Source organism: Chionomys nivalis, chromosome 13 (genome assembly GCF_950005125.1).
Source record: "Chionomys nivalis chromosome 13, mChiNiv1.1, whole genome shotgun sequence".
NCBI lineage: Eukaryota > Metazoa > Chordata > Mammalia > Rodentia > Cricetidae > Chionomys > Chionomys nivalis.
Genome location: NC_080098.1, coordinates 25,183,001 through 25,207,870, shown reverse-complemented (window position 1 = coordinate 25,207,870; position 24,870 = coordinate 25,183,001). Strand labels below are relative to the sequence as shown.

General features: G+C 47.5%; 1 protein-coding gene across 3 annotated transcripts; it reads left to right on the top strand.

The window, feature by feature from the left end:
* Positions 1-2,674: 2,674 nt before the first annotated feature.
* Gata3 (GATA binding protein 3) lies at positions 2,675-23,798 on the top strand. 3 transcript variants are annotated; one of them, XM_057787568.1, is made up of 6 exons: positions 2,675-2,876; positions 3,234-3,897; positions 6,194-6,730; positions 12,175-12,317; positions 17,533-17,658; positions 22,484-23,798. In XM_057787568.1, exons 2-6 carry the CDS (start codon positions 3,657-3,659, stop codon positions 22,766-22,768), a joined length of 1,332 nt encoding a protein of 443 aa, XP_057643551.1. In that variant the 5' UTR covers positions 2,675-2,876; positions 3,234-3,656; the 3' UTR covers positions 22,769-23,798. The 3 variants fall into 3 exon arrangements, with proteins under 3 accessions (XP_057643551.1, XP_057643549.1, XP_057643550.1); XM_057787566.1 differs by having other exon boundaries at positions 12,172-12,317; XM_057787567.1 differs by lacking the exon at positions 2,675-2,876 and adding an exon at positions 3,072-3,128 and having other exon boundaries at positions 12,172-12,317.
* Positions 23,799-24,870: the final 1,072 nt, after the last annotated feature.

The following is a 24,870-nucleotide window of genomic DNA, read 5'->3' as shown; positions in this document are numbered from 1 at the left end:
GTGGGTCCGGGAGCCGACCTCGGCCCTCCCTCCCCGGCAGCCCTCTCCTCTCTTTTTCCCTCCCCCCCCTCACCCTGCTCTGTGTTTCTGACTCTGGGGCTGGGCCCGTGACGTCAAACCCAGTGTGGCGTCGGCGAGACTGGCCGGCGCGGGCCATCAAAAGAGCAACGTCCTCTTTCCCAATTACCCACTGTCAGTCCGGGAACAGGGGCGGACCGGCTGGGAATTACAAGTTAAATACCCCCTACAGGCTGGCTCCAGTACCCGGGGCATCCAGCTTCAGGCCCCCTACCCTCCTCTGCCAGCCCTAAACTACCTCAGACCTGGAGGGGCCTTCTAGATGTTTTATTTTTCCAAGGCAGGGGAGTGCCCTCTGCATCCCTGCGTAGCTCCTCTGGTGATTAAATTAAAACGAATAATCCTCTCCATTCTCACTACCAAATTTATTAGAGAGGAGCCCCTAATAGGGAAGCCTTCCTTTTCAGAAACATTTTCTTTTTCTGTCTTTTAAAGTTCTAAACCGTATAAATTAACACGTTCAAGTCTTGGCGTCAGCAGCTTTGTTTAGGATTTCTTTTGCTTTTTTTTTTTTAATTTATAGATTTCGATGACCAGGACCAAAGAGTTAATACTTAGTTGCTTTTTGTTGTTGTTGTTTTGTTTTTTTCCCTCGAAACTGTGAACTAAGGTCAAGCTGGTATCCTACACGATTCATCAGCGACACAGGAACACCACTTTTTTTTTTTTTTAAATTTAACTCCCATCCTTAATCTTAATCCCGGGTCTCTTAGCAAAAATGTGTGTGCGGTCCTCTCTGCTTGTTTATGGAGTGGTTTCCGGCGAATGTTAGACAGCAACTAAATAATTAAAAGGTTTTGAGAGCGCCGTGAGCTGGATGAGATGCTGGCAGCTTGATTGGCCCAGGAGAGATGAGTTGGTCAAAGAGCGAAAGTAAAAATCGATATTCGAAGACTGGGTCGCCTCAGAAACGCGAGACCAAGGGGTTTAGGATAAACTCAGGAGGGAGATTTATTAAAAAAAAAAAATAGGTATCTTCATGTTTTGTATTTAGAAATTCAGCCTGGATTTCGAACAAAGATCAAATGTAAAAAAGATAAGGAGTCAAGAGAAACACCAAACCCAAGTCCGAAGGGCACATTTGCAAATAAATTTTACTTGTCTTCTTCAAGGGATGTGCTGTTAAAAGAACGCACTCCCCCTCTTCCCATACCGGCTACAAGGCAGACATTGATGCTTCTTATCCACAGTAGGACAGGAGTTGTTTAGAGATTTTTGTATTAGTGGGACATTTTAAGGAGTCAATTCCAGTAACCCTACAAGTGCAGCTCTCTGTCCTGGACTAGAATCACCTTCTTGTACACTGCATTGGGGTGCACCCAAAGTATTTTCCCGCCCGACCTTGCCTCGTCCGGGCTGTTTTCCGGACCCAGGCTGCAGAAACCTTTACGCCACTAGGGGATGCAGTGACTCAAAAGACCGCACAGGGCCGCAGAGGTTGAAACCCGTGGGGCGGGGCGACTGCAACCCGGTCTTGCTCTCGTCCAATGATTGGCCCTTACAATGGTCCCGCCCATGTCTAGCCCCGCCCATCACGGGGCTTCTTGCGGCAGCTCCCCCAGCGTCAGCAGGCTGCCCACCCCACAGACCCTGGCCCTGAGACTACCGAGTCCAGGCTGGTTGCTGCTGGGGCTCACCTCAGAGGTCAGGGGTAGGGTCTGTGGAGGGGACCGTGTTTCTCGGGTGGAAGGCAGAGTGAGTAGGGCCCCGAGCTGAATGAAGGGAAAAGTTAGGCCACCCGAGTAAAAGATCAAGTCAAAACACCGTACTTCGGGGACCAGTGAGCCCGGGTCTCGCCCACCCTGCTTTCCATGCATCATGTTGTCACTCAAGTCAGAAGCACACATCGATTATATCATTAGATCTGAAAAAGACAGCTGCAACAGCTGACGCTGTTCACACTGAAGAGGTTTGTGAGAGTAAGCGGAGACCTTAACAAAAACAATGCGGGCGACCGAATCAAAGCCCAGGTCCTCTGCGCGATTCATCAGCCCCCAGGGAAACTGGTTCGGGAAGCAAATCTTCATTTATTTTGACATGAAACTTTACTGATAGGTTTTACATGCACATAGCCTCCAAGTTGATATGATCTGAAAAATACTGTGGCTTGAATCCCAGTTTCAAAGTTTGCTCATTTTAAAGAAGTGTGGAAAAGAAAAGTCTGCTTATGGAAATTAGCTTTATGAATGGGGCGGCGGGGTTTCACTGGTTCGGAATAATCTACTGAGCCCGAATGAATCGGCTCTGCTACATTTAAAGGGCCAGAGCGCGAATTCCCACTTTCCTGTCCCCTCCGCCCCAAGCCCCGGCCGGCCTCGCCCACCCTGCCCGCGGCCCCTCTGCCCTAGGCGGCTCCTGGCGGCGCCCCTTTCCGGTCAGTGGAGGGGCGGGAGGAGGGGCGGCGGTGTGCGGGGGTGGGGGGGATGGGGTGGGGGTGAAGTCCTGGAGCGGGTTTGGGTTGCAGTTTCCTTGTGCTGGGGATCGTGTCCCCTCCTGCCAGAGCCAGGCTCCTCCCCCTCGGCGCGGATGACACTAGAACCTCCTTAAGTTGCGTCGCGCCACAGCTGTCTGCGAACACTGAGCTGCCTGGCGCCGTCTTGATACTTTCAGAAAGAATGCATTCCGTGTAAAAAAAAAAAATTTCCGAGAGAGGGAGAGGAAGAGAGAGAGAGAGAGAGAGAGAGAGAGAGAGAGAGAGAGAGAGAGAGAGAGAGAGAGAGAGAGAGAGAGACATAGAGAGCTACGCAATCTGACCGGGCAGGTCACACGCCTCCTCCTCTCCGCTCCTTGCTACTCAGGTCGGTATTGTGACTTTTTTTTTAATCCCCCTCCCTCTAAGTGGAGGAACTTTTTCCCCCCTCTAAACTTAAAGCTCAACTTTCTTCCTTTGGAGGATTTGTAGTGGTAGGAAAGATCCGGGGGCCGGTGTCCTCCAGGGAGGACTTGTCCCTAAGTTTTAATTGCTTAGTCAGTCCCGGGCTCCTGCGAGATGTGCTGGGGAGCTTGGCTTCCTCTCCCGCCGGGTCTTCGCGTGCGTGTGCACGTCCTGGGTGAGCCGGCCCTGCGGGAAGCTCCAGGAGACCTAGCGCCCTGCAGAATTTCAGGTGTTTAAAGTACTTACAGCTCACCCAGCTCTACTCTTCTCTCTTTTGCAGGTGACCGGAGGAGCAACCGTCTCTGAGAGCCGAGGAACCAGTGTGCAGTGTGGCCACACTTGGATTGCAGCGTCCTTTCTTCCTCATCCCTTTTTTATTTTAATTTTTTTCATTTGGCCTCTTTATTCCGTCGCTTTTACTTTTTTAAGGGAGGGGGCTCCCTCTTCCTTCCTTCCTCTCTTCCATTTTCTTTTTCTTTTTTTTTTTTGTCAAACTATCCCACAAAGATTTTTCTTTCCCCCTTAAATCCTCCTTTTTTGCTCACCTTTCCTACCCACTTCACTACAAACAAACCATTAAACGACTCCTCTACTGGGCTTCCGACGGCAGGAGTCCGCGGACCTCCCAGGCCGACAGCCCTCCCTCTATCCGCGAGGGTTCCGGGCCCGGGCCCGGCGAGAGGGCGCGAGCACAGCCGAGGACATGGAGGTGACTGCGGACCAGCCGCGCTGGGTGAGCCACCACCACCCTGCGGTCCTCAACGGGCAGCATCCGGACACGCACCACCCGGGCCTCGGCCACTCGTACATGGACCCGGCTCAGTACCCCCTGACGGAAGAGGTGGACGTACTTTTTAACATCGATGGTCAAGGCAACCACGTCCCGTCCTACTACGGAAACTCGGTCAGGGCTACCGTGCAGAGGTATCCTCCGACCCACCACGGTGAGTTCACCTGGGTGCAGGAATCTTCTCTATCCGCTCCTGTTTTCCTGGGTCCGGGAGACCGCCAGAGACTAAGGCTGGGCAGAGCAAGCCCGGAGACTCAGGCTGGGCAGAGCAAGCAAAAGCCCTTAAGTGTGTCACTAGTTCATTTAAAAAAAAAAATTGGGGCCCGGAAATGGGCGAGGAAGCAGTGTTGCTCTTTGGGAGAGTGTTTTTTAAAGTGTGCGGCAGGCGCCTCTCTTTGCGGGTGTCCTTTGGGCCAGGCACTCACCTGGCAGGCCCCTAGACGCAGTCCTGGTCCTCAGGCGGTTGGTTGTAGATTTTGCAGCAGGGGACGTCTCAAGCTGTGCCTGCACGCGCCCGCCGCGCGCGCCTAGCCTTTCAGGCCAAGCACCAGCACTGGCCAAGCCGGCCTGGAACTGAGCTCCTCTGAAGGGCTTCCAGTTTTTAGCTATCTAGTGGAAGGGGGTCTTACGCCAGAGCCTTGCAATTTGAAAACAATTTAATTTTTATATTTTCAGAAAAGCCCAAACACATGTATTTATTTTTAGGCAGGTTTCCTGGTGGCTTGAGGAAGAGAATCTGGTGTTTGACACGGTAGAAAAGGGGTAGAAGCTTTAAGTCGAAGAGAAGTCAGGTTTGCTTAGACTCCCGGCTACACAGAATTTTCCTACGTTTTTGCTTTAGATGCTTAATTGCCAGCAACCCTGGCCTTATTTTCTCCTCTGGCCTATAGTAGTTCCTATGGGCTCCTCAAAGATATTTAGGATACACCAAAGTTTCTTTTTAAGTAGGAGAGTTTCCAGTTGCCTCCCTCAAACCATTTACCTTGAGAAGTTGAGGGGAGGTGTTTAAAAAAGAAAAAGAAAGGAAGAAACCCAGCCTTGTGTGGTTGGGACAGGGGACCCTTAACACTTCCCAGCTGTGAGATTGTGCTCAGAGGAGCAACACCTTGGAAGGGAGGAAAACGTGTGGCTTTCTTAGTCAGCTGCGCCTGCTCAGGTCTCCCTACTCCGAGCTAGCCTTGGCGCCGTTTTCACAGCCCCTCTGGCAGCAGGCGTCCTCTGCCTCACAGCCTCCAGGTCTTAAACAGTCATTTCTGCGGATGCGGCGCTCTTTGCTCTGGTTGTGTGCAGATTAGCAGTTGAGTGGAAATGAGGTAGATCAGACCTAATGTTATTTACTACACTACTTCCTGTATCAAAAGAAAGAACCTTAACCCTTGGCGCTCAAAAGAATTCTCCAGCTCTTTTGACTCCCCTCCCCTTCCTCTAGCTTAAGATTTTAGTTTCAGTATTGCTCTTAATGGTTGACAAGACTGTCAAATGGTGAGGTATACAGGACGGAAAGATCAATAAGAGTGTAGATTTGCACTTGCAATTGAAAGTTTCCCCTAGCTGAGAGCGTGGACCTGGATAACAGAGGAACGCCTTAAAATGGTGTATTTTAAATGAAAGCTAAACTTCTGTAGATGAGTCGTCCTTGGCTTAAAAGACACACATAAACTGGAATTTTGTGTCTCGGGTGAAAATTCACATACTGCCCTGGTGACTAGAAAAGTCTCAAGGGCCAGGGAGAGGGACTTGTTTTCTTTTCCTATAAGATTTGGAAGGGTGAAGGAAAATTAGGGAGGAAAATCCTTCATGGTTTTGGACAATTAAAACGTTTCTGCAATTTTCCATTTCAGGCCTTTTGGAAGCAGCTTTGCCAGTTCTAAGCGAGCATTGAACTTTCCTAAATTAACTCTCAAATACACCCTACCTTCCTTGCTTTGGGTGTTGGGAGCTGGGCCTCTCCCTAGGGTTGAGGAGTGGTGTGGCCCCACTTCATCCTTCAGGCCTCATCACTCATGCTGACTCTCTTATCAGCCTGGCTGGGATTAAGTCTGCGGTGGGAGCATCAGGGCCATTGAAAGAAACCAATAAATCAAGGCAGGTTCTAGAGAGAGACCCCAGGAAATCTGGTTTAGACTGCGAATTTGGACAGGACAAATAAGCCATGGAACCTTTCTCCGCGTCCCTGCAACTCCTCTGGAGTATTTTAGGAGCAGGCCTTTCGTTTTAGATTTGATGGGTGTGGACAGGGTCTGTTACCACCTCGGGGTGCGTGGGCCCGGTACTCCTGGAACCACCGAAATTAGAGTAGGTTTGAGCTCTCTTGCTCGGTTGGGCCTGGAGATTTGCTGACTGGGAGGTTGGGGGCGCCAGGGATAGAACCTCCAGGTGTGTTTGTGAGCAGCTTTCAATGAGGTCCTCTTCTCTGTTCTTCTCTTTCCCTGTCATGGCTGGCATCGCAGGGAGCCAGGTATGCCGCCCACCTCTGCTGCACGGATCCCTGCCCTGGCTGGATGGCGGCAAAGCCCTGAGCAGCCACCACACTGCCTCGCCCTGGAACCTCAGTCCCTTCTCCAAGACGTCCATCCACCACGGCTCCCCGGGGCCGCTGTCCGTCTACCCTCCGGCTTCATCCTCTTCTCTGGCCGCAGGCCACTCCAGTCCGCATCTCTTCACCTTCCCGCCCACCCCTCCGAAGGACGTCTCCCCAGACCCGTCGCTGTCCACCCCAGGGTCGGCGGGCTCCACCAGGCAAGATGAGAAAGAGTGCCTCAAGTATCAGGTGCCGCTGCCGGATAGCATGAAGTTGGAGACGTCCCACTCCCGAGGCAGTATGACCACCCTGGGAGGGGCCTCGTCCTCAGCCCACCATCCCATCACCACCTATCCGCCCTACGTGCCCGAGTACAGCTCCGGACTCTTCCCACCCAGCAGCCTGCTGGGAGGATCCCCAACAGGGTTCGGGTGTAAGTCGAGGCCCAAGGCGCGATCCAGCACAGGTAAGTGCCGCCTCCACCCTTGGGAATTTTTCTTTTGCTCCCTCCTACTTCCTCTACATCCAGGTCAAGGCAAAAAGGGGTCTTTCTTCCCTTAAAAAAAAGTGGGGGGTGTGGGGAAGTCTCTGGAAGGCCTACAGGTATCGCCCAGCACTTCAGAGACCTTCCATTCTTCCAGCCTGGGAAGAATGTGGTGTCTTAACTCCTGCTGATTTAGGCTGCAGAGGGGAAGTGTATTCTGCTTGTAACACCCCCCCCCCCCCCCAACCCAGTGAGCTGGGAAAGGAAAAAGATTAACACAAACAAATGGATGCCCCTTCCTCCTGCCTGCTGAGGGACTTCTGGATTCTACAGCTAGCCTTTAGAGACCAAATGGAAGGCCCCAGGAATAAATCTGTAGTGTTTAAAAGCTAAAACGAAACCTTCTCCAACCTAAACAAACACAGGTCCCTTCTATGACCCCTTTGGCCTCTGTCAGTCGGATTGCTCCTCTTCCCTCCCCTCAGAGAGGGTCACTGGGGCTATAGCCAAGGATTGTCCTTTATAGACATACATATAAATAAAGCGTGTGTCTGTGTCATTCGGGAAGGAGGCAGACACTTGGTAAAACCAGCAGGCTTCCCATGAAAAAGGGACTCTTTTTAGCTGAACTTCTGAGGGCTGCAGAGCGAAAGGATCACCAAGCACCCTTTGCCCAGTCGGTTCCCCTCAGTGTCTTTTGTAGCACTCAGTTCGAACAGGGGCCAGAGCCCCACTTCGGACCTCCAATTCCTGGAGTTGTTTGGAAGCCAGGTGTGATAGATAGAAAGGCTGAAAAAGATTTTGCAGGTGCGCGCTTCCGCTTCCTCTGCACCTCCCCTGCCCCTCAAAGCCAACTGTGTTTTCCAGCACGCTGAGAGATTTTTTTCTATCGAAGCCATTGCAGGGACGCATGCTCAGGCAGGATTTTTCCTTTGCTTTAGAAGTAAGACAAATTCATTCTCAGTGTGTGGCTACACGAAGCATTTCAGTCACCAGAGTGTGTAGTGTGACCGGTGCTTTCAGAAGGGATTTTGTGAAGACTGTTACGTCTCCAAAGGTGTGCTCATTTCAGAGTGGGCCACTCCAGCTACACAGTTTGCATTAAGGAAAAAAAAAACTATGGTCAAAAAGTTGCCTATGAAGGGCAGGCTGGATGAGCGGTCTTCAGACCGTGCTTGGGTTTGGAAGACTTCAGAGGCATGGTGCCTGGAGCCCAGTGACCAGGAGCTCAGTTTTCAGGGTTTGCTTCTCTCTCTTTCTTCCTTTCTTTCTTTTTCTTTTTTTTTCTTTCTTTTTTTTCCCCCAGGGTGACATTCACTCTGACTGCCTGAGCAGGACTGTCTCTATTTAGTTGATATGTTTTAGCTAATCCAATTATTTTCAGAGGGCTGCACGCGACAGTTGCATTGTTTATCCTGGGCCAGGAACTTTAATAGAGTCCGGATGCGGTTAGGCTGACAGAAAAACTCAGACCTGCATGCTCAGTACATGAAAGTAGGCAGGAGGGAGAAGGGAGGTAAGCTCGTTGGTAGAGTCAAAAAGAAAGCTAGAGGAAGAGAGAGCTGAGGGGCAATGTGGTCTGCCAAGATGCCTGGACAAGAGCTGGGCTGGTGGGGAGCGAAAGGACTGGTTGCCTCCTAATGTGCTGCTGGAGGGCTGAAATCAAGGACCTACACCTGTGTGTTTTGAGGTTGCAATGGGGTTTAAAAGCAAAGCAAAACAAAAATTCTCTGTACTGGTGGGGCTCTGAGGTCAGGGAAGCGCCTGGGCTCTGAGGCCGGTGTGGTGGCTGTGTGGGGAGGGGACTCTGACTTTCCAAAAGACTCTCATTTCTGTGCCCTCATTTCCACGCTTCTTCTTCATCCCCTTAGGTTTGCACACTTTTTGTTCTTGGTTTGATCTGTTTCTTTCATCTCTTTCCTTAAGCTGGTGGGTAGGGTGGGGGTGGGAGAAGCAGGACCAATACTACCCTTGTTCGCAGTTGTTTGTTGTTTGTTTGTTTGTTTAGGTGAAGGGGTGAAATTTGGCTTTGCACTTCCTCCTTCTCACTCCTTTCTCACAGTCATAAAAACCAAGAGTGGCATACCTGGCCCGCAAAAGACCTGGGACTTTTGGGGAGTATAGAGGGAAGTTTCTAGAAGCGCTCAGTATGCAGAGAGAGGACTAGTGGGAATTCTTGTAGAGGGTGCTCTCTTATTTTTCTTCCCTTCCCTCCTCTCCTATCCTCCCTCTTCCCCCCATCCCTTTCTCTTTCCTCTTTGCAGATGCATTTATTGCATGAGACAGAAAAGAGATGCAGGTCAGGGTTATTGCTGTCCTTTGGAGAAATGTTTGAGGCTGTGGTCTGGGCCTGCATTGCTTTCTTGATGTCTTTGCTTTCGGTCTGGTATCTATCTTTGTGAACAAAAGACAAAGCTCTTGCTGTTGCTTTTATTTTTCCCTAAAGGGTCATTTTTCTCAGTTTCCCTGATCACTTTTTGGATATGGGTACCTCTTTCCACTTTCCTGAGAAAAATAGCTTACCGGCCTTCTGCTCCTACGCAGCCCAATTTCAGGGTTTCAGTCCGAAAGCCCAAGGGGCATTTGAAAATGGCTGTTGAATGTCAAGAGGCCTCACAGCTCTGTGGTTCTTGTCACCTTAGAGAGGTGTCTGCCTGGCAGCTCACAGCAGACAGGGGGAGAGGCAAGAGGAAGACAGAAGGCAGGAGTCAGGCCCTCCATTAGGAAAATTGGCTGTGTGCTGAAGTCACAGTAGAGGCAGGGAGAAATGAGAAGAGTAAAGCCCACGCAAGGCAGTCGAAAATTTGTGGAGTGAATCAAGACAGAAAATTGCTCTAGTGTGCAGGGCTCTGCCTGAGAGCAACCAACTAGTCACTGCTTTCAAGGGCCCTCTGAAAGGAAGCTGTCTTCCTCCCTCCTACCTGACAAAGAAAAGGAAATCAGCCTGGCCACAGGCTGGGAGATCCCCTTAGCGTCAGGGTGCCTAGGCATTCGCCCTGCTCGGGCAGCTGCTTGCTACCCTTCTGCTGTGCCTGGTGCAGGGGACATGTCAGCAGCAAGCTTCCGTCTTTCTGCCCAGTGCTTATACAGGGAAGGGGACCTAAGTGACCCCTGTGCAGACAGGATAAAAAGCAGGCCTTGGCTGGGCTGTGGCCCATACTCACTCGCAGCATTTGGGCTGTGGAAGCAAAAGACACTTGGGAAGCCAAAACAGCAAGGCCTCCTGGCCATGACTCTACAGCTGGTATCCTTTGCCGGCACGCTCATCCCTTCAGCTTCCTCACAGCGTTTGGCCATATCCCATCGGAATTTGGCCCTACATGAAAATTGTCTGAGTACCCTCTAGAACCTTTGAGGAGAATCAAGAAAAGTTAACTGAGATCCTATGAAAGTATCTTTGGCTGTATGTATAAGCAAATTTTATATCTAGTCCCAGAGACTCTAGACACCAGGGGAGAGTTCTCTGTGGACCCCATGCTAAAAGCCTTTTTTGTAATCTGGATGGTAAAAAAAAAATTCTCTGTTCAAATCAGTTTTGAAAAAGCAAGTTTACACATGGTCCCCCTAGTAATGGAAAACGTGATGTCTCTCATGGTTTTCTGACCACTGTTAGGGAGGGCTGGAGTTACATTGTGGTGATGATAACTTGAAATAATTTGTCCCTGGAGAAGGTGGCAAGTCCACAGGTGTGAACACCCCCCTGTTCCTTTGGTTTTGACTGGGGCTTTCCAAAAATCATTAGGTCTTTTGTCTACCAAGGTAGACTTTGTTCCTTTCCGGGAAAGTCAGAATTCCCAATCGCTTCTCTGGAGTTTCTTCCTTTACTTCATTTGTCATTGATTAATCTCTTAAGACAAAGGGATCTTCCTTTTAAGTGCTGAGGGTCAAGCCCGGTGCCTTAAACATGCTGGGCTAATGCTCTCCTCCGGAGCTATACTTTCAGCCCCTCAAAGAAATTTAAGACTGTTCTTCACTGCCCCATCCACCCCTAGAGTCTCCCTCTCATTACCTTGACCCACCTCTGTGGTGGCCCCGCTGAGCTGCCTGTTACAGCAGCAGGGGATTGGGCTGGCCACTTCCTCCTTGGCCAGAGGAACCAAGAATGTTACTGTGTTACTCCATACTCCCCAAAATGGAAGAGGTTCTTCTAGAAGGGATCTTTCCCACTTTCAGAAGTTGCAAAGAAGTCTCTCTGTCCACTTTCTACTGAGGAACTTTCTGGAAGTAGGTCCCTGTCCTGATTCAGCCCTGGTTCTGGGAGTGAACAAACCTGGCTGGGCTGGTTTTTCTGTTTGTTTATTTGTGGTTTTGGAAAAAAGAGAAACTGCAGTTGGGCCTCAGTTACTGAGTGGGGAACATCCTCCCCTCCTCTTCTTCCAATCTGTCTGACCTTCAATCTATCCTTGCTGCCCTTTCTTCTTTTGGCTTTTCCCCCTTACAGATCGCCTTCCTGAAGGCTTGCACTGTGTTTCCTTCCATCATCCTTTGGCTGGCCAGGTTGGGGCCAGAGTCTAACTCCAGTTCTTCTCCTAGCAGCCGGAAAGCTCCAGCAAAGGTGGTATTTTCTGAAGGAGAGGCTCTGAGAATTAGAGGTTGAGTCAGTCCTGCTGGGCCTTAATTGATGACTTTGCAACTAGGGGCACTTACAGTTTTATTGGAAGTACAAAAATGTGAAGTTCTAGCTACTCAATCATCATCCAGTTGATCAATCTATAATCCATCTATTATCTGTTGATCTATCGATTAATCTTTCCTTTCTCCCCATCCTAATCTTCATTATTGAGTCAATCTATACAGACAGCCCGGGGACCAACTGGGTCCCCATTCCTTGCTTCATTGACTTTCCTTCTGAGGAAAATGAAAGAAGTCTTTTGCTTGTGGCCCGCGTGTTCTGCACTCAGCGTGCTCTTATAGAAATGTTTGAAGGTCTCCCTCCTTCCTTTTGGCTCTATCTTCCTCACCAAGGGGGAGATGTCGAAGTCAAGGGTCTGCTATTCTACGCACCTGAAGTCTATCTGTAACAGTAAGGGTTCTGTCACACAGAGTCAGAACTTCAGAGCACTTTGGAGCTGGGATGAACTATTTCCCTGCCCAGATGAGTTTGCAAATAATGTTTTTGTTTTATTTTCCCTTCTAATTTCAGTGTGTGTGTGTGTGTGTGCGCGTGCGTGCATGCGTGCGTGCGTGCGTGTGTGCGTGTGTGTGTGTCAGCCATATGTGGAGGATAGATAACTTCTGGGGGTTAGTTCTCTCCTTACACCATGTGGGGTCTCAGGGATGGTACTGAGATCCTCAGGCTCGGTGGCACGTGCCTTTTCTCGCGGAGGAATCTCACAGACCCTCCCCTCATAATAATTCTAAATGTTATCTCCTGTTTGTATGCTTCCCTTCCATAAGTGGCTTATCTGTTATCTTGTTTTCAGAAGGCAGGGAGTGTGTGAACTGTGGGGCAACCTCCACCCCACTGTGGCGGCGAGATGGAACTGGGCACTACCTTTGCAATGCCTGCGGACTGTACCATAAGATGAACGGACAGAACCGGCCCCTTATCAAGCCCAAGCGAAGGCTGGTGAGTTCTTGGAAGGACTGAACTCATGTCACTGCTTGGTGTTTTCCATGTTGTCTCTGGGAAGGATGGCTTTCTGCGGGAGATTGTTCAGAACGGCATCAGTGTGCTTAGGACAGTTTTCCCTCTTTTCTTTTTCTCCTCTTTCTTCTTTTTATCTCCCCCCCTCCCATTCCCCTTTTCCTCCGATTTTTTTTTTCAAATTAGATACAGAAAAAACTCTGTACTGTCTTTCATGTTTCACTTCTTAAAATTTAAGGCTACTAACTTATTGCTGTCACACCTGAAACTTATTTCCCAATAGAGTAACTAAGCTTAGCAATGGCAGGACGACTGTGCCAATTGTGTCATGGACAGAAATTTAACGTGGGAATGGAATATCCCAGGCACCACGTAGAACCTACCCTGGGAGCAGGAGAAGGCTCCGGGGAGGCAGTGTCAGATGCAGAGGTGGGAATGACCCTCTGATGTCAGTACTTTAAGGTGGATAGCACTTAGTGGTATAGTAGTGCACTCCTGTAAGCCCAGAATTTCGGAGGTGTACCCACAAGATCAGGAGTTCAAGGCCAGCCTCAGTCATGTGTAGAGTTTGAAGGTGACCTGGCAATGGGATGGTTGTCTGAAGTAAGCCACTTTTAGACTCAGCCCTTGGTATTTTTCTGCTTCTTGATCTGAGACTTTGAGGACTTAGTAAAGGTGATCCCTTTGGGGGAGTTTTGTGGTTGCTGTCTTGACTTGTGGTCTCATCTAATCTTTGGTTTTATTTATTTATTTATTTCGTACAAATTATCCACAGGGCTATAATTTCCAGCTCCTACCACACATACACTTGCTTCTATTTTTTGAGCTTTTTGGTATTAGGAATACTTGAGAACACTTCGAACTATTGAGCATTTATAAAGGAAGCAAACAGGAGCCGTTTGTTTGTAAACTTGCCTCTGAAACCTTGGGCCGGGTTGAGAAGTGATTGTATATAAGACAATAAGAGTAGTCGTCGGGGCCAACTGCGCATAGGTGGTATCAAAATGCCGAAGTTCACCAAGTGGAGGGGAAGAATTTCTCCTTGCAGATTCTAAGGGGGGGGTAGAGCAAAAACCGAGCAGAAGTGACCCCCACTACTCCTTCCTTACAGCACTGTCGTCCCTGCTAGACAGCAGCGTAGACAGACAGCAGTGTAGACAGTAGTCAGTTTAGCACTTTTTACATCGTCTTTAGAAAAAGGAACACTTTCTAGGGGTGGAAGTGTCCACATGACTTTAATTTTTTTTCCAATCTTAGATCTCTAAGCTTCATTCTATCTGATCTCTGCCCTTTTCTCTATCTCACTACCCCCTCCCCATGCAGTTTAAGTTTTTCTTGTTTTTTTTTTTTTTTTTTTCTTTTCCCTTTCTCTTCTGTGCAAAGCTAACTTCCTAGGAAAACGCTGCCGGATATCTGGGTGCTAGAGATAACTCATAGCAACTCAGCTTCTCCAACTTAAACATCAAGATGTTTAGACGGATCAGAACAAGAAGCACTGAAAAAGAAAAGAAAAGAAAGAAAGAAAAAAATGGCTGGAGGTGTTAGCTCAGAATGAGTGTGATCACACCACAAAAGAATGCCGTGAATCATTCAGAACCCAGCCTTGGTGAAAAAAAAAAAAGAAAAGAAAAGAAAAAACACAAACCCAACAACAAAACTTTTTGTTGAAATATATCCAGTTTTTAGTTTTAAAGTAAGGACAAAGAAATTATAAAGATCTGAAAAGTCTCATAGTTTTCTGATGGTTGAATGAGAATTTATCTGGCATTTTCTCCTCTGTACAGAGAACACAGGAGGACTCTGTATTTTATTTAGGTCTGCCTTCACTCACCTTACATAGGAAGTCTGTGAACCTCTGAGTAATAATTGATTTTAATTCTAGAGCGCATGGCTGTCACAGTTTAAGCTGTCCGTGTTAATCATCCCACCCAGAGGGGGTGTTGATATTTTCAGTCCCATCACAATTCCTGTGCTACATGGAGATACGGAAAAATTCCTCTTCCTCTTTTCTCAGATTCTGTTTGTGTGTGTGCTGCGTGCTGCTGTGTGCACGTCGAAGTCAGCAGGTAGCTCGCAGGAAGAGTCAGGGCTCTCCACCCCGAGTTCTGGGGAGTGAACTCAGGTCATCAAACTTGCTGGCAAACCCCTTGACCCTCCGAGCCACCACACCGGCTATCCGCCCTCCCCCTTTAGGTACAGTCTACGCCTAAACACCTAGAACCTTCTGCTTTCTTTTCTTTCCTTCTCTTACTTTCATGCTGGGGTATAGACATCTAGGTTTGTGTCTGCTGAGGACACTGGAGCCATATTTTCTTCTTCCTCATGCTTCCTGACTATCACTTCGACTCGGCCTTTCCAGCTTGCTGGTTTTGTTTCGTGTTTGCAGACACACCGATGACTATCTAGCCCATCATATCTCTAGCTTCTCCGTGAGATACAAGTCAAACATAGAAGTTAGGACTGATGGCTTTCCTTCCTACTAGTATTTCAGAATTCTCTTATGTCTTACAACTAGAACGGGTTGAGCTGCTTGCCTTATTGATAGACTTATTAATGTACCGGCCATGGAGCCCAGCAGTGTGGTTCTGGGCAATTCTGTAAGTTTGCATAAGCTCTCTGTCTTACCAGAAACCTATCTGGCACACATGTGTATTTATGATCTTTACAATCTCCTGAAAATATGTACTGAATTCTTTTGTTAGAGCGCTCATAGTATTAATTGGCCTATGTATTTACATTATACATTCAAAATTATTGAACTGGGAAAGCTGGTCGCCTGAGTGGACGCTGTCGGGCTTGCTCTGAGTATTTCTCCTGAAATGCCATAGGATGGTGACAGTAATCACATGTAGCATAATTGTCACAAATCATTAGGCGCTGGTTTTCAGTGGGACTTTCTTCCAGAGAGCACTTGAGGGGAAATCGTTATTTAAGTATTAAATGATCACATTTCACAAAGGCAGGTGGCCAAAGGCTCCAGAATCAGCACCAACGCTCTCAGGCCGTGGTGATTTAGTTTCAGAATGGGCAGCAGGAAAGCAGCACCTTCTGCACGGTGCTAGACAAGGGCTGTTCTTAATTTCACTTCCTTACCATCCCTAAGAGAATTACTACAATAAATAAATAAATAAAAGGAAAAAGAAGACAAGAAAAAAGTCTGCTCCCTATTTAAGGCCATGGGAGCAGATCTGTGGGGCAGCCTAGGGACTTTAGAAGGAAGGGATCTGTCTGCTGGGTTTCCCAGTGCACCTCTGAGTGTTCGCTACAGCTTTGGGCTTGCTGCAGTATTGCTAGAGAGAAAGCCAGGGGCACACAGGTTTTATTTTGTGTTCTTAAAATCGTACCAGAATCCATTTTTCTTTCTTCTTCCTTCTTTCCTCCCGTTTTTCTTTTCCTTCCCTCCCTTTCCCCCTGCTTTCTCCCTTCCTGCTTTTCTTGTCTTTTTTGTGTGTGTGTGTGTCCGGGGGGGGGGGGGGGGGGGGGCTAAGGATCCAGCCTGGGCCTTTGCTTTGTTAAACTCACTGAGCTGAATCTCCAGCTTCTATACCAGATGATTCTTCATCTTCTGATTTTCACTATTAATTTTGACCTCAGGATCCAGACTCATTTTTGAGTTAACATTTTCTATTCAAGGTCAGAAAGAATAATTTAGAAGTGACAGCTCCATTTTCTTTTGATTTGGTGTATGTATGTGTGTGTGTGTGTGTGTAGATCAAAGTGCAACTTGGTTTTTTTTCCTTCCACCACGTGGGTTCTTGGGATCTGGTTAGTCTTGGTTGTAAGTGTCTTTTCCTGCGAGACTTCTTGATGGCCCAAAGTTCCATTTTCTTTCAAAAGTTTTGGCTTTAATTTTTCATTAAAAAATATGTGCATAGAAAAGCTGCCTAATAAGTTCAAATACACAAAAGGTAAAAGAAATCTCTCCCTGTTAAAGAAAATGAAAGCAGAACTAAGGACATTTAAATTTAATTTTTGAGACAAGATTCGTCTCTGTAGCCCACACTGTCCTCAAATGCCTTGTGTATGTAACCCAGGCTGGCCTCAAGTTGGTGGCAATCTTGCAAGTTTTCAAGTGCAGGAATTACAGTTGTGAGTGAGCCTTCAAGCTTACAGAACCAAGGAATTAAAATTCAAGATGAGGCTGACATTTGACCTATGCTGCCTGCATGCTCCTTTAGAGAACAGCAAATAGGAAAAGCTGAACTTCACACAGGAGGTGTGAGACTTGAGCCAGGTGGGTAGGTGGTGTCCAGGATCCCTACTATATAGTCAGAGTATATTTTCTTTCTTTTTTGGATTGCCTCATTGCATGATGACTACCTACCTAAAGATACCGAGTGTGGCTGACCTGGGAGTGCCAAGTGACCGGCCAAGTCTGATAGGGTTGGGTGTGTGGCAAGGCTGCAGGGTGACTGGGCAGGGTCTTAAATCAAGATGTCCTCTTTCTAAATCATGGTACTTTGTATTTTTAAGTCTTTAAAATATCTTAGTTATCAGTCTATATATAATAAATTCAGTCTTTAGCTTAACATACAAAGTATCGAGTTTCACCAGGCTATCTTCGTACCTCTGTATTAGTACATCTCATTCCCATCTCTCCCTTCTCCTGATGTCTGTCCCCAGTAATCCTCCTGCCCCAACCTCATGCCCAGCTAGTTCAACCTTTCCTGATTTGGGACGTCTAGCAAGGGGTTTCTTAGCTCAGGTTTCCTTTCATTTTGTTGTTAATGTGTGCAGAAAGCCAACAGCTGACGTACAGATCAATAGTTTTGGTGGATCCTTTCTGAAAAAGAACTCTTGTGGGCCTGGGAAAGATGACTGGGAATGACTAAGATCTTGGGACCAAAATTAGCCGGGCGAATTGGAAATTGTTGCCTTAAAAATGAACTCAGTGGTGTATACTTCATGGGGATGGAGGGAGGGGGTGATGTTCCCAAGGAGGTGGCATCGGCATCCCGCTTCTCTCCAGTTCTGCACGCAGGTTGCCTGCTGAGGTCCCGCCAACTCCTAAACACTGGATTGGCTGCATTTTTCTTCTCAAGGACGACCTCGGATCTTTATGGCTTTCATGTGGCCCACTTGCTAGTTTTGATTTCAGTATCTTTTTTTTTTTTTGCCTCCACGCCTGTCTCTGTAGCTCCACCAACACATTTACTATTTGTTCTGATTTCACCCTCTCCTCTCTCCCCACCCCCAGTCAGCAGCAAGGAGAGCAGGGACCTCCTGTGCGAACTGTCAGACCACCACCACCACCCTCTGGAGGAGGAACGCTAACGGGGACCCCGTCTGCAATGCCTGTGGGCTCTACTACAAGCTGCACAATGTAAGTGGGACTGGACCCAGCGGGGTGGTGGCTCTCCTGTACAGGATGTGGGAACAGCAGCAGCATCCAGGTTTCTGATGGGTTACCGTCAGTCTCTTTGGAGCTAGACAATTGGTTCAGAAACCAACACAGTAGGACTGAATTTATTATTTGTAATTCTTGGGTTTCTGAGACACCTGTTTTATTATAGCCAAGGCTAGCTTTGCCTTCTTCATGTAGAGGGGGGGCTGGCTGGCCTTTGACTCCTGATCCACTTCTTCCCGGGTGCTAGGATTACGGACGAGTGTCACCGCAAAACTATGTCATGGACATAGTTTTGAACACATCCTTGCTGAAACAGAAGGGGTTAGAGATAGAGAAGGAACCCAAGTTTGGTAACACTCAGAAGACTGAGCAGGAGGACTACCATGAGTTAGAAGCTGCCATGGCCTACATATAACTAGTACTGGGCCAACCAGGGCTACATAGCAAGATCCTGTCTCAAAAACAACAAAAATGACGGAAAAGAACACTGCCACTACCTACTCAGTATGTTTTGGACACTTTTTACCTGATAAGTATCATGGGCCTGTGTAGGTTTTTTTTTTTTTTTTTCGAGACAGGGTTTCTCTGTAGCTTTGGTGCCGGTCCCGGAACTAGCTCTTGTAGACCAGACTGGCCTCGAACTCACAGAGATCCGCCTGCCTCTGCCTCCCGAGTGCTGGGATTAAAGGTGTGTGCCACCACCGCCCGGCTTCTGTGTAGCTTTTAAGGGGGAAAAATATCTTCTTGAAAAACAGAAAAATCATCAGTTCTAATCATCGGGTCATGCCTTTAATCCCAGTGCTTAGGAGACAACTGCAGGTAGAGCGTTGTGAGTTCCAGGCTAGCCTGGTCTACATACTGAATTCTTGGCCAGCCAGGGCCGCATAAAGAGATCGTTTGTCAAAACAAAACAAAACAAAACAAAACAGGAAATCGCCAGTTCTGTTTCCATGTTCCCTTGCATGGGGTGGGGCCAGGGAGCACCTCCCTTTCAGGAGAAAGGGAGAGAGATGAATCTGCAGTGTGGCTGTCTATTTCTGAGCAAAATAGGACAGTTGTGGTTACTGACGAGGGGAAAGCCTTGGCTGTCCTGTGCTGTGAACTTCAGATGATCCTCTGTGTGACAAGCATGAACTGAAGCGTCTGAAGATCTCCCTGAATGACTTTGTCCCAACAGCGTTCACATGCAAACGGTTGAGGGGAGAAGTGAGGTTGGAACACTAGGGGAAAGAAATGGTTCCTTCTTCCTTCTGGACCTTGTTAGCAGGTCCAGATAATTGCCAATCAACAGAGTCTAGCTGCATTTACCCTGACTTTTTGGTTTTTTTTTTATTTTTCTGAGTCAAGGTCTAATAATGCTTAGATTGTCCTCGAACTCACTAAGTAGCAGAAGACACCCTCAAATGTAGTATAGTTAATCCTAACTCCCCCTCCCCCCCCACACACACACCAAAAGCCACCTCTCTTCTCTTGGTGTCTTTTGCCTTTGGCAAAGTCTGGGAGGAATGAGGAAGAAGCAGAAATTATTGCTTAGGGCTATTCTGGCAGTAAGTCACTTTACCCAGGAACACCTGGGAATCAAGGAAGCTTTCCTCCCTCCCCCTTCTCTCTCTCTCTCTCTCTCTCTCTCTCTCTCTCTCTCTCTCTCTCTCTGTCTCTCTCTCTCTGTCTCTCTCTCTCTGTGTGTCTCTCTCTTGGTCTCTCTCTCTCTCTCTCTCTCGGTCTCTCTCTCTCTCTCTCTCTGTCTCTCTCTCGGTCTCTCTCTCTCTCTCTCTCTCTCTCGGTCTCTCTCTCTGTCTGTCTCTCTCTCTGTGTCTCTCTCTCGGTCTCTCTCGGTCTCTCTCTCTCTCTCTCTGTGGGCTAAAGTTTCTGAGATTCCAAAGGAATCCTAAGCTCACATCTCTTGACACGGTCGGTCCCCTTCGGTGTTGCCTAATAGAAGGAAACCAGAGGCTTCCTGAATGGGATCTGCTGTTTCCCCCCACTCCTGGGGCTATCAGCAATTAAACCAAGTCCTGCTTTCAAACGGGCAGAGCAGCTAGAAAGATCTGTGATTATGATCTGGTGGGGACTGGAGCATTAGCGTTTATTAGCTCTCCAGGCATCCCCACAGCCTATGTGGTTATTTTCTGAGCTACAATTTCCAGCTCTCTAAGAACGTCCATGACATGTGAGCCCTGTGATGTAGCTAAGGAAAAGACTCGTCTTATTTCAATTGTAGTTGAAGGAGCTATGACTCAGAAAGGCGTGTACCTAGGGTACGCACGGTAACATCGCTAATGAAGTAGAAGTCAAGGCAGATTTCCCCAGAAGTCGGGGTATCAGGAGTGACAGGACACTTGGAAAGTTAACCATCTGACCTCACAGGGCATCAAGATCCCCACGCCCACCCCCCATAAGTGGTAGTGTGTACATTTCTTGACCACCTTTACGGAGTTACAAAATTATGGGAAATTAGCTACCTCCAATTGTTAAATTCACAGTGATGAGCATGAAGCTGGTTTCTCACATAAAGATGTGTGTGTATTTTTGAATAATGGTTTCTTCCCTAGTAGAACTAGGGGCAGACCCGAAGCTTCAGCGTGAGTCAAGTGCTGTAGAGCTGACTCATCCTTTTAGCCTGTTGACTTTTCTCTATTGCGCATGCGTCGACTTTTCTCTATTGCGCATGCGTCCATTCCTTCCTGGATCCAGCAGTGCCCCTGCGTCAGCCCCCAAGTGCTGCTGTTAGAAGCTTAGGGCGAGGGGGAAAATTTTTCTCATTCTCATGTGTGTGCATTTATTTTTCTTTTTCTGCCTTTTAGTATGGGTTCATCAAAGGAGGCAGCTTAGGTATGTTTAACAATGAGATAATAATCTAGGCCCATGTTCTTGGCATATAATTTCTTCTGTCCATGCTGTGTCTGCACATGTGTGCCACGGGCTCCTGTCTTCTTATCTAGGTCTTTAGACGATTGCCTATCTCTGCATCAGCGTATCTAGGTGTGTTGTGACTAGCTATCTGTGGCCATGTAGCTATTGGTGTAATAGATATTATATTTAGATATTTGACTACGTGCATCCAGTGATTGGTGTACACAGTGGTGTATCTAGACATTATCTTAGGGAAGGTCTGATGTGGGAGTGGATACCTGTCATCTCTGTGGGCGGCATCTTTATCTTCCTGACAACCTGAAGGAGCCCTGAGACAGTTTTCTGGCACTGGCTTTGACTCTTTTGCTTCTACTCACCCCCTCTTCCTGTCATAGGGGTAAATATGGTCTGAGGCTCCAGTGTTTGGGGGCTCTGTATTCCTCTCGGGTATTCCTCTCTGTATTTCTCTGCCAGCACCAGGAAGCCATGCTCCTACTGTACCCAAAAAACTTGGTCCTTCTTAGCTATTTGGATCTTTTCTTCCTTAACTGTCATTTCTAGCCTCAGAGGCAGAGAAGTGAAGAGATGGAGCCAAGGCAGACTTTTTATCCACCCTTGAGAACACTGGTGGTTGGGGCTGTTTACCTTTAGTATGGCAGGCAGCACTGGGCCCTGGCTGCCTCTTGTCAAGATTCTTGGTCGTATCCCTGGGAACACGGCTAGATATGCGGTTGATTCATTGCGGCGGATGTGTGCCATTGACATTGACTTGGCTGGCTCTCCACGAAGAGAAGTCTCTTAGCTTCGTAAAATCCCATCCTTGATTCTGGGTCCCCAAAGTATATGAATTTTCAAAGGACACTTAATCACGTAGCCGAAAGGATGTTCAGGTGGCGAAGCCTAGTGCTCTTTTTCTCTCAGTGGGGTCTTGCTAGTAGCTCAGGCTAGCCTGGAACTCCTAAGCAAGCCCAGAAATCTTCAGAGTAGGGTCTCACATATTTCTCTGAAGCTTTCTTGGTCTTTAATTATGACTACGAGTTTCCTTATAAGCTATCAAAACACTTTGGGTTGATTGGTTGGTTTTAGTTGCTTTTCCTGTCCAAAGCGCAGAGGCAGGCTAGGGGCAGCAGCAGCCCTCAGTCAATGTGCTTGCTGTCGGGTGAGGGGGGCACAGGGGTATCCTCTGGAAGCGCACATTGCTTTAGCATAGGTTTCGGGACTGTGTATGCAGCGCCTAGCAGGGTGAGGCCCCAAGTTCCATCCCCAGAACACTCCTCCCTCCAAAAGTCTCAGAACACACACATTGCAGGGGAAAGAAAGGTTCTCGAGCACAGCACATTGTGAAAAAGCCAGCTGGTGGGTGGCAGCCAGACCTTTGCAGAGAGGTACAGGAGTCTGATTTCCAAGAAAGGTAGATTTCAACACCGGAGGCTTGACTCTCCCCGGCTCTATGTGGCAAGTCTCAGAAGAGATTCATGAAACAAGTAAACAAAATGGCACCCCCTACTCCCACCCAAAGGTGCCTCAAAGCCCATCTTCTCGGGAAATAGCTGAGGGAAATTTTAAGAAGGAAGACAGGTTATGTTGTCAGACAATCCTTGTACTAGATGGGGCCTGAACTTGCCAGCTTCCCGAGTTGGATGTCAATGAGCTTAGCTTAGTTGCTGTGCTTGGAGTCCCTGGGCTTTGAAAGTTGTGGCAGCTGAGTCAGAAGCCCTGTACCTTGAGACCTGCAGTACCTGGGTCCCTGGAATTAAAAAACAAACAAACAAAGAAACAAAAAAAAAACCAAAAAAAAAAGGGAAGGAGCAGGCAGGGCTAAGGAAGGGGCAACCAACACAGAAACACATTGCTGGTCTGGGGCAGGTGGCAGGCCCCATGTGCAAAACTGTACCATTTCAAAGGCAGTAAAAAAGTAAAAAAAAAAAAAAAATTGATCTTTGTTTAGATTAACAGACCCCTGACTATGAAGAAGGAAGGCATCCAGACCCGAAACCGGAAGATGTCTAGCAAATCCAAAAAGTGCAAAAAGGTGCACGAGGCGCTGGAGGACTTCCCCAAGAGCAGCTCCTTCAACCCGGCTGCCCTCTCCAGACATATGTCGTCTTTGAGTCACATCTCGCCGTTCAGCCACTCCAGTCACATGCTGACCACACCGACGCCCATGCACCCGCCCTCCGGCCTCTCCTTTGGACCTCACCACCCTTCCAGCATGGTCACCGCCATGGGGTAGAGAGGGAGAGCCCTGCTCCGTATGCACGAGGAGTTTCCGAGTCCGCAGAGAATCCATCCCTCTGACCCCCTCTACTTGCGTTTTTGCAGGAGCAGTATCATGAAGCCCGAAAGCGACAGATCTGTGTTTTTTGAAGGCAGAAAGCAAAATGTTTGCTTCTTTTTCAAAGGAGCTGCCGGTGGTGTCTGTGTTCCAACCACTGAATCCGGATCCCATTTGTGAATAAGCCATTCAGACTCATGGTCCCTATTTAACAGGGTCTCTAGTGCTGTGAAGAGAAATATTGCTGAACATTGCATATAACTTATATTGTAAGAAATACTGTACATTTGAGGAAGACTTTATTGTACCTGGATAGCTGTAAGAAAGGCATGAAGGACGCCAAGAATTTTAAGGAATATAGGGAAAATAAAGTATGGAGGGGGATACAGAAGAAACTAAGTCTCGATGTCCAAATGGGCACGCTGTCAGTTTTGTTTCCCTTTAGTTGTTTGATGCATTTAAAAAAAAATTAAAAAAAAAGAGAAAAAAAAAGAAAAAAGAAATGAAAAAGAAAAAAAAAAAGAAAAGAAAAGAAAAAAAAATCCAAGAAAAAAAATGTTGTAGGCAAATCATCTGTTCCAGGCTGTGAGCCTTTGCAAAGGAAATTTCAGATCTGGGCAATCAAGTGTGAGATCTCACCAGTTGCCAGTGAGGATTTAAGAATGTCACGTCTAGGCCTACATGCTCTGTGAACTAGTCCCTGTAATTGTTGTCTGTATGTATAATTCAGAAGCACCAAAATAAGAAAAGATGTAGATTTATTTCATCATATTATACAGACTGAATTGTTGTATAAATTTATTTACCGCTAGCGTTAAGAACTGCTTTTTTTTTTTTTTTTTTTGGTTTTAATGTTTTCTTTCTCCCTGGATTTTTGGTTGAATAAACTAGCTTGCTTTCAGTTGACCTAAGGTGGATGTACTCTGGAGGGTTTATTTTTCCTTTTATTATTTTTTGATGATGATATTTATTAAATAGCTTCCACGGGCCCAGTGGTATCTGTCTTTTCCGTCACTTCTCTTGCAGCCCAAGCTATGAAGGTAGCAGCGTACTCGCTACCCACGTGCATGTCAGTGACCTGGCCGCCACAGGCCTTGTCCTGAGAGCAACCTGGCTGACCGTTAGCCCCTGTGTGTTCTGTATTAGTGATCACTGCCTTTAAACAGTCTGTTGGAATAATACTATAAAAATAATAATAAAGTTAAAATATTTTAAAACAACGAAGTAACATTGTATCAAAGTGATGGCCATGCTCTTACAGAACTTGGTAGTGCTACCTGATTTCAGAGTTGGTTTCTTCGTGAACATCCCAAAGCAAAGGCCAGGAGACCATGTGAACATCAGCAGGGCAGCATGCATTCCTTGAATGGGGAGGGTTAGGATTTCTACTGTGGTTTAGAGAAATTTATCCCTGGGTAGACACAGTTTCAGGGTCAGCCTGTGAGCTGCCTGCATTCCTTGGGCACCTCTAGGAGCAAATCTAGGAAGAGTGGGCCAACTCCCCCACTGAGATTTCCAGGACTCAGGCTTTATGGGTGGATTCCTCTTTGACATTGCAAGCCAGCCCTGTGGCTCCTCAGACCCTTCCCATGTCACTTAGCTACTGTTGAGTAACACTGCAGTGGAGGGTTGTCCAGAACGTCTGCTCCACGTTGAATAAACCTTTTGAAGTTGCTGTGTTCCGTTTGCCCTGATGACAGAATGGTAACTCTGGCACACACTTATTTATCGCCCTGCTTTCTTAGCAACTGTTTTAAATCTAAATCTGTTTTTTGAAATAAAAGAGCAAGAGAACCGACAAGCAGCAGCGACTTTGCTGCCTCCTAACTGACGACCAACAGTGCCAATATTGTTTCCAATCATGTCTGAAGGACCTAGGAAAGAGGGTCTCATTGAACCTGGGGGATTTTATTGTCAGATTGGTCCCCCATCTCAGGATTCCCTACTTCTCTTCCTATGACCATTTGTGTTAATGCCCTTTCACCTTAAGAACAAGGAATTCAAATTCTTGACATTCTTGAGAAGGGGTAAAGGGACACAGGAAAAAAAAAGTCTCAATG